This window comes from Vigna unguiculata, chromosome 5 (genome assembly GCF_037176805.1).
Source record: "Vigna unguiculata cultivar grain cowpea cultivar isolate G323 ecotype 2 chromosome 5, ASM3717680v1, whole genome shotgun sequence".
In the NCBI taxonomy this organism is placed as follows: Eukaryota; Viridiplantae; Streptophyta; class Magnoliopsida; order Fabales; family Fabaceae; genus Vigna; species Vigna unguiculata.
The window spans coordinates 16689894-16699854 of record NC_140796.1 but is presented as its reverse complement, the minus strand read 5'-3'; the positions used below and the strand labels follow the sequence as shown (position 1 = coordinate 16699854).

The 9961-nt window shown below is 33.6% G+C and overlaps 1 protein-coding gene across 1 annotated transcript; it reads right to left on the bottom strand.

The window, feature by feature from the left end:
- Positions 1-1739: 1739 nt before the first annotated feature.
- Positions 1740-6341, bottom strand: MPPBETA (Insulinase (Peptidase family M16) protein). The gene is made up of 9 exons (XM_028073027.2): positions 5591-6341; positions 5068-5232; positions 4798-4935; positions 4549-4700; positions 4306-4414; positions 3842-3940; positions 2737-2802; positions 2172-2279; positions 1740-2071 (listed from the first exon to the last, which is right to left on the bottom strand). Exons 1-9 carry the CDS (start codon positions 6248-6250, stop codon positions 1985-1987), a joined length of 1584 nt encoding a protein of 527 aa, XP_027928828.1. The 5' UTR covers positions 6251-6341; the 3' UTR covers positions 1740-1984.
- Between the last annotated feature and the right edge of the window lie 3620 nt (positions 6342-9961).

The window sequence follows — 9961 nt, the reverse complement described above, 5'->3', positions numbered from 1 at the left end:
TCAAAATTTGAAAAAATTTGGTCAAGTCAGCACCGACCGAAATTTGGCCAAATGTGTCCAAGTTGGCAGTGGCCAAAATTTGACCGAAATCGGTCGAGTCAACCCTCGTCAAAATTTGGTTGAATCAACCTCTGCCGAAATTCATCCGAGTCAACCTGTTCGAAATTCAGCTGAGCCGACCTAGCCAAATTCGACTTAGTTGTCCCAGCCAAAATTGGCCAAATGCGACAGAGTTAATCTGGCTGAAATTTAGCCAAATTCGATTGAGTCAGATCCAACAAAAGTTTGAATAAATTTGACTAAATTTGGCTGAGTTGACCCTTACCTAAATTTGGCCAAATTAATTAAGTGTACACCGATCAAAATTTGACTAAAGTCAATAGAGTAGACCCGACCAAAATTTGACCAAATTCAAATATTTTAAATTCACGATAATATTTTTTAAATTTAATTTCAAAATTTATATACTAAAATAAATATTATTAAAATGAAATTTTATTTTATAAGAGAAATTTAATTATTTTATCCAAATAAAAAATTGAAAAGTAAGGAATTCTTATTACTTTATCCAAATAATTATTTAGAAAAGGAGAGAATTCAATTGTAAGAATTTCAAATGCAATGCATTTCAATTTTTTAGAATTGTTGAAATGTTTCATCTAAACACAATACATTTTCCCGATTTATCATTATTATTCTTGCACCATCAAAAAATTTCTGGAACACCACAACATTTCAGTCTTAAAACACCAATATATGTGAATAGTTTGATTTTTGGGACAAAAATATTTGGAATTCAAATATAGGAAAATGGAATGATATCAATTTAATCCTTTGGACAAAAATAATTATGATAAAAATGAGTAAGATGATAAAGAAAAATATGTAATGAGTACGAAAAATTAATTACTTGTTAATGGGATGACTACATGTATCACAAAATATGATTAAATACTTTCATTTATCATTTTATTAATATAAAAATCTATATTTTATTTCACCATACATTTTCAAGAATAATACATTTAATAGTACATAGCTACATTTTGTTTCACGGTTTATTTTATATTTTTTGTTTTTAATTTACTTCTAATAAATAAGTATTAATCCAATCTTTTTAATTACATTAATTTAAATTTGGAACTAAAAAAGTATACAAAACTTCTTGCTTTTCTCAAACTTAGTTAAAATTAATGTAGACCAACCCACAAGCCAATTACTTAGAACATACCAGACCTATTAACTCATGTTAAGTTAATAACCCAAAGGTCTTATTCAAACCGACAAAAAATCATTCATTCATAAAAAAAAAAACGAATTATGTACCATGTGAGAATAATGCTACTAAAAGCAACAATTAAAGATGAGTCAAGATATAATAACATCTTAGAAGATTAATGACCTTAATCTCTCTCCAGTTAAATAATATATTTATTATTGCAACAAAACACAAAAAAATGCACAAATTTTCCTAGTTACAAAATTCTAAATTTAAAAAATTATAGAACAATTGTTTTACCAGAGACAAATCTATATTTCAATTTTTTCTTCCTTCATTTATCAATTAAATTAGTCAGATTCAATCAACAATTTCTAACCATACTTAAAATAAAATTTAACCAACTTTTCTTCTAGTATCCTTCAATTTATCTAATTCATCAACTCTCCCGTCTACTTTAGTGTTTGTCACATTCATTTATCTTATAATTTTCTCGATATAATATATGAAGTGCAAGAAAAACCAAGGCAACTTTCAGCAATTACCATTTTCAACAAGAATGAGTAACATGATGTCAATTGCATCAGTGACAGCAGCATACTTATTATTGCAAAAATGTTACAAAACAGAGGCTCGTAATAAATGAAAAATAACAGCGGTAGCCGTCATTCATAGGCATGTCATAAATTTGAATAAAACATTATGTCGAACCTCCCCGATGAAGTTGAGATGAAGCCAAAAAAACAAACAAAAAACTAGAATAAACTAATATCTGTTCCAGTAGGTTCTGCGTCTGAACCAGTTGTAGTCAGGCAAACGCTGAATAGGACCCATGGCAGCAATAGCTACATCCTGCAGAGAAACATACAATACAATGATATCTCACCACCATGGTAACTATCCAAGGAAAAAAAATTGGTATCTCTACCGCTAAATATGTTTCAATCATTACCTTGTCATAAATAAACCTGTTTGCAACCCGTTTAATTGTACTGGCATCAACCGCATCAATTCTAGCAAACAACTCAGCAAACGGGATTCTCCTACCATAGGTAAGCAGCTGAAACAGAACATGAACATGGATAAAAGAGTGCAAAGACGAGGTCAAGTATAATATAATAAAAATGGTTAATAATTCAACGGCGTGTTTCCATTGCATTCACTGCAGCATATAAAACTATAAATTTATCTATCATGTATATATAGAATCAGGTCAAAATATTGTAGTCAATGTGGATGTTTTCTCTCCATTGACATTATAATAGTTGAGTGAAAGTGAATACCAATGCATTTTAAAAAATTTTAACACATTCAATTCATGACTACATTAGTACAGAATGGTTGTAACCATGCTATGCTAAGTAACCATGCTATGCAAGTGTCATTTTCTGAGCTTATGTTTATATGCTGACATTGAGAAGTTTTATATGAACGAAACCTGACAAGAACGAAGTTTTATAAAACATTCTCCCATGTCCCTCTACTCCTCATGGGGTTATGTGTAAAATCTATCGTACCTGACGGCCAATATCTTCAGCCACTGGACTTGTTCCATCAATGTGTAGTAGCAACGAAGATTTCAACTGTAAAACACACACAAGTGAATAGAACAGTAAAAACACCGAGAAAAAAAATACTAATTAATGCAACACTAACATAATTTTTGATATAGATGAAAGGAAGTACTATAACTACAGAGCAACAATAACATTTAAGGCTTATGAATGTCAGATTTAGCAATCCATGACCTTTGGGCATACCAAAGGAAATAAGCATTACGTGAGCCAAAATTATTTTGTTGGAATGGTAGCATTGTGAGCAAAACTAACATTGGATTCACAATTCTTAATGTATGATTCTAGAGGGTAAAAATTAATTATCATAAATTTTGTTGAAAAGAAAATATTAGCACTGTCATGCAAACTGAACTTAACATATTGCACACAAGGAAAGATACATGGTAAGCATTTTCTCCTTACATTAGAAAACAATTTTAAAGAATTTCACAAAACAGCAAAAAATGACATGACATCAAAAATAGGAAATCCATGGAAGAGTAAAATGCTGTTCAGCTGTAACATATTCCCATCTTTCACCTTTTTCATTCTGTATGACATAAACGAGTAACATGAATTTGCTCTCGTATAATCCAGTAAGTTTAAAAAACTGATACATCTTTCATACATTAATTTAATTTAATTTAATATGAAAACAGAAGGTGTTCAATAAAGCACACAATATGTCATCAAAAGAAAAGATCCAGAGTGACAGAACAAATAAGATAATAAGATCCATTTACCTGAAATTTTCAACATTTAAAATATGCACCAGTTGTCCTTACATAATTTAAATCCAATTCATTACAACATAAAATTGAATGTTTTAGTTTTGAAAAGGAAACTACCTCAAGAATGAGACAAATGACATGACAAATATCAGTTGAATACAAGTTCTCCAGAATAAAATTGTATGTAGCGCAATTGGTAAAAATAACTCCTAATTCCTACTGTATCTTGGACAACGAATGCAGTCATCATAGGTGAAGTTTAACATACAAAGTATATGCCAAATTCTATGTCATATTATACTAGCAAACAAGGGAATCAGTAGATAGAAACCCACCTGATTACAAGCACGTGTAACATCATCTTCTGAAACACGATAAGCCAACTTGGTTGTCTCATACATTATTGCATATGACAAATCATCCAAGCTATCAGGCTGAAAGCACAATAAATCGAGAGGAAAAAAAGTTTTATCAAATAAATGATTGAAGATAAGGATACAAAGGAAATGAAACTAGAAAAGATAGAGAACATATACAACATGGTATAACACAACCTAATAAACTATTCTTGCAAACATCAGACTATAAAATCATCCATCACATTGCTGAGACACAAATAACCATTATATTTATATTTTCAACACTGAAGAAAATCCTCAGAAGATAACAAGTAAAATAGCATTATATTCATGAATAATGAGGGGTGGAGAGTTCATATAAAGTAACAAAGTCTTATACTCAACTTCTCAGGTAAGTCTTAAAAGAAAATTTTCGTAAGTAAAACTACACTACATCTTACCTTAGCAACGGCATAAACACCAAAAAGACCTGTGTCCTTGTAATTGGTATTGAAAGCCATAATGCTCTCTGCAACTTCATTAATACCAACCCGTTGAGCTAACTCAGAACTGTTCACAGTCAAAATGGATTAAACAAGTGAGAATCCAGAGAGTCATATTTCTATTTCTTTTATTTTAATTATATATAAGGGAGGATGGGGATGTATATATAAGGGAGGATGGGGATGGTTCAAATCACATACCCCATGTGTTTACCACCTCCTGCAGTCTTATTCCAAGAGCCCAACATAGCTTGCATGACCATGAGAGCAATGGAGTCTGGGTCCTTCCACGATGCCCCCTCAAAAGCCACAGCAAATTGTGCAAGGGGAATATCATCATCAAGCATTCTAACCTGTTTTCCCAAGCAAAAGGTAGACGAAAATGGTAATTAAATATACCAACAAGACAGTTTCCAAGTCTTCCAACGTAGCTAACAAAAATATTCTTACCTCGGAACCAGTAAAAATAGCTGGCTCTTTAGCAACTAATTGAGCCGTGGTAGTGGCATCTGTCGACAACTTAGTAAACAACTTTTTCACTTGCTCAACGATATCCTCATGCTTGACAGCTCCAGATGCAGCTATCACCTTTGAAAGCAAACCCACGCAGAACACAAGTCACAAAATGACTGTCTTTAGAGTTAAACATAAACAACATGCAGAGCAGCCATCACTGACAAGAACAAACATATTACATAACCATATTAATTTTCCACGTACCATCCTAGGAGCCGTGTAATGTGTCTGAATGTAGCTCTGCAGATGAGCTTTGGTGATTGTCCTAATGTTCTGAGCAGGTCCAAGAATGGTCCTTCCAAGAGGAGTGTATTGGAACGCAGTTGCGTGTAAGTGGTCAAAGATCACTTCCTCAGTTTGACCCTCAACCTATAAGCAGTTTCATTAAATAAACCCTTCATCGAAATTGACATCATAATCATCATCATGAACAACAACGGCCTCATCCCAATAAATTTCCACAAAATCAACATCCAAAGAAAAAGGTTTACTTACGAACACCATCAGTAGAAAATACACTTGGCCCAATTAAATGTGATCCCTTAATCAAGTCATTCTATTCACTAACATGATGTGGCTATAAGATAAATCCTGAGACCTCAGTTCAATATTAAATCACACTATAATAATGAATGAAAATATGTTGATGATTTCTAATTAATTGAGAGTGCAAAGAAAGCGATAATTGAAATCTAAACTCGAACCAGAGAAAAGAGGTTTGCTTTACCTCCTCCATTTCACGGAGAATGACATCACGTTCGCGGCTGATGCGATTTTCCTCAAATCGAGAATTCTGAAGGATGTCGGCGAGGATGTCGAGGGCTTTGGGGACATCGCTATCAGTAACCTTGGCGTAATAAGTGGTCTGTTCGCGTGAGGTGTACGCGTTGAGGTGCCCTCCCATGTTCTCGATCTCTTCCTCAAGCTCACGCGCGTTGCGGCGCTCGGTGCCCTTGAAGATCATGTGCTCCAGGAAGTGCGCGGTGCCGTTGGTCTCCTCGGTCTCGAAGCGCGAGCCGGCATCGATCCAGACGCCGACGGTGGCGGTGCGGGCGGCGAGGGAAGATTCGGTGGCTACGCGGAGGCCATTAGGGAGCGTCGTGACGCGCGTCTCAGGTGCAGCGAGGATGCGAGTGTGGTCGGAAAGCGTGGGGCGCGGGGAGCCGTGTTTGAGGAAGCGGGGGTCCGGGTTCTCGAGCTGGCGGAGCTTGGACTTGATGGCCTCGGCGGCGCGGTCGTAGATCATGGCAGTGGGGGGTGGGGGAGCGGGAGGGGAGGCGGAGGAGGAGACGACAGCGGGGGACGCCGAGAGAGATCGGAAGGAGGAGAGCGCGGAGGCCCGCCGGTCAGAGCGGCGGGCCGCGGAGAGGAGGCGGTTGAGGGACATGGATCCGCGCTGGAGTCTAGGGTTTCACGGTGGGAAAGGAATGGCCAATGTATGGAATGGTGTGAGAAAGAGAAATAGAAGTTTAGTGTTGAACAAGTATTCTAGTTTGTGAGAGAATAGGGGACATATTTGTCACTTTTTTCTTTCAGTGAAAATTCTTCTACACTGTATTTAGAAAGGCAAATATGTTTTCACAGTTTGTATGGTTCTTTTGTTTTGTACTTGTTGAGTGTATTTTTAAATATCTTCTTTTTGTTATTGGATTTTTTTTAATTAACTATGTACTGTAAATTTATTCATTTTTACCATTATTTTGAAAAACGTATCAACATAGTTTATGATTCAAGATTTATAATTGAATGAAAGTGTAATTTTACGATGTTATTAAATAACTTTTATTTTATTATAAGTAATCTATAATAATATATAAAACAATTTTTTTTAACATTTTAAAATTTTAATTTTACCCTTTAAAATATAATTATTTATTAAATTTTTAAAAATTGACTGTTATTTTAGAAGTTTTTTTATAAAATAGTCTATATTTGCTCTTTTTTTTCCTATTTATCAACAATTATTTTCTCATCTTTTATGATATATTTCACTTTATTTTTGATAAATATAATTTTATTTTATATATTAACTTAATAATATTACAATATTATATCTACTAATATAATATCACGCATATTTAAAAAATGTGTAAACACATGCGCAATAATGCCTACGTTTACTAGTAGTAATAATAATAATTATAATTATTATTATTATTATTGTAAATTCCATTACTGAAAATTAATGAAAAATGTTAGTTTTCTTAATATTTATATAAATTCTTCACAAAATCAATTGAGCAAAATACGTTGTATCCCTTAATTGTTTTTCTGACATATGATTCAATTTTACCTTATATTCTCAATCTTTTGATCTCTTTGGGGGACATGTAAAAGACATTATGATGTTCAAGTAAGTGTTTGGTCTTAATGGATGTGATAAGTGCACATAATTCAAAAGTGTTCAATGTTTCACCTACATGTTATATTTATAGTGTCTTTAATGGGTTTTTACTTTTTGAAAGGCCTAATAACGATCCAATAAGGTTCTAACCTTGCTTAATGTGATAATTTGTGTTTTATCCTCGTAATCCTACACTGCACTCACCATTCAGTTTTAGGTGTTGGGCTTGGCAGTGCCTATTCTTGAATTGGTCGATTAGCCCCGATATGTACAGAAAGTAAAAAGTTTAAGGAAAAACAATGATATTATTAAAGAGTAAAATGTGATTCACCATTAATAAAAATCCTAACATGAAAGATGGAAAAGGATATATGATGTAAACCCTTAGCCAAAGCCAAAAGGGACCAATCATAAGAACTATGGTTAGACGTATACAAGAAAGAAGAGTGGATTTCAATTGAGTTGAGTGGACCCAAGCTCTTATTCTCCTAGGCCAACATTATTTATAATTATTAGAGTAGGTTTCCTTTGGGCCAAGTAATATAAGATTTTGTGGGCTTTGTATTTGGGCCTTGTTTGAGCTTTAGGCCTAATAGAGCGATTTTGTGCCTAGAAGGTTGGGCTTTGTGTGTGGAACGTGAATTAGGGTCAACTTGGGCTAGCTTGAGCCTCAAGTTAACCTAATTGTTGTTAGCTTACTCTCCAAGGTAGGGTAATACTCTCCTTTTGTGCCTAAACATGGGAAAAGCATGACCTTGTCACATGGCAAGTCACACTAAAAGCATGACTCTTTTTGGTTCCAAATTTAAGAGTTTGAATTTGAATTTGCTATCCTTTTTTTGACAACTTTAGGGTTTATTGACCTATAAATAAAGGCATCCACCTCTTGTATTTTTAACTTTGAGATTAATGAGATGTTGCCAAAATTGCCATTCTACTTATCTTGAAGTTCTATTTATATTAGTTCTCTCTTCTAGACCTATTTAGTTTCCTTCCTTAGGAGTTGGTCTCACCACTCACTAGGACAAACACCATAGTAGATCCTTCACATACCATTTCTAACCTTATTTCAAGCTTCCGCTCCATGACACCTCCATCAACCAAGCAAGAGTTGAAAAAACTCAGAGGAATGTCGTCATTTGGTATCTAGAGCCATAGTTCTTCAAGAGCTAAGTGTGTTATCCTCCATATTTTGAATTTTGTGTTGTTAACATGTTGTTCTTCGTGTTTTAAGTTGGTTATATCGATTGTTTTGTGCTTACATGTCTTTATATTCAATTCAAATTACTTATTCATCTTGAACCATTTGTTTGTGTGCTTTTAGGATTCCTTCATATATGTCTGAATGTGTCTTTGGTTTTTCTTGAGTTTCTCTTCATTTTGTTCGGTGAAATTGCTTTATATTTGAGTCATATGTTGTGCCTAGAGTCATGTTTAATCCTTATTTTGTTTTAATTTCACTTGTTGATTGATTGAAATTGTGAAAAACATGTTATTTTTGCTTTGTTATGAGAACTGAATCATATATGTGCCTTTGAGTGCTTTTATTTTGCATTTTTGAGTTTAAACTTACTACTAGATTATTAGTGAGTGCTTAGAGTTGGTTTCCATTGTCTTTTGTTGAAGTTCAATTCATATCTTGTTGATTGCTTTATGTTTCCATTTGACTCTTGCTTTTAGTTGTTATCCTTGGTTAAATGCAAAATTTGTTGGAAGAAAATGTGTGGTGTAACGATTAGTCGAATTGTTTGAAAGAGAAGTAGTGAAGAAAAATGTTCAAAAAGAAAAATACATCTGATAGTTGAAAAGAAAAGTGTGAAAATCATGTGTGTGTTGGCCGCTACATCTAGTAGATTTGAATTGTGAAAGCATTTTTTGTTATTTGATCTTTTGATCTTTGAGTTTCATCACATACAATTCACAACTTTTGTAGTTTTAGTGTCGTTACATCCTTGTTTTGCTTCTTCTTTGAGTAATAACTAATAGTATACATCTTATTCTAGTTGTTTTTGGTCTTTGAAATCCATTATAGTGCCTATCTTAGGTTATTTCCTTTGAGTGCTTCCTATCGTATTCTAAACCTTAATTTTTTGCTTGTATTTCTTGATTATAAATGAGTATGTCTCGAAAATATCCTCTTTGAATTTAACATTCCTTGCTTTGATTCTTTGTCATCTTCGTTTGGTTGTTATTTATTGGTGTTGTTAGATAATGATTGTGTCTTGAAGGTTTACGATTGCGAAAAAGCCTCATCTAGGACACACTTAGTTTAGGTGCTTTAATTTCTTACTTTATTTGTTTTTTTTTTCTTAGTACATGTTGATTCAAATTTCTCTTTCAATTGAGAAGATTGTGCAAGAAGTATTGGGATAAATTTTGGTTAGGAAAGACTTGGTACTTAAGCAATCATAGTGATTCATCTATCTTTTTTGGAAGTGAACTTGAGAAACTTACTATCTTCTTCTCCTTAGAAATTTCTTTGAAAGAAAAAGCAATCCAAAAATCATGTCCAAAGATCCTTCTTACCAAATTGGTTTTGACTATAGTGATGAAGCTCCAAAAAGTTTGACAAAAATCACTCAAGAGCTAAAGTGACTACAAATTTGGAGAAAGCAAGAGACCATTTAAAAAAAAAAGATAAAATTGAAAGAGATGCCTAACTTGACACCAAAAGATGAAAGGTTACAAGAGAGGATAAAGAGTAGGAGCTCCAAGACTCAACGAACCATGTTTAAGGAGGATAGTAGACTTGTA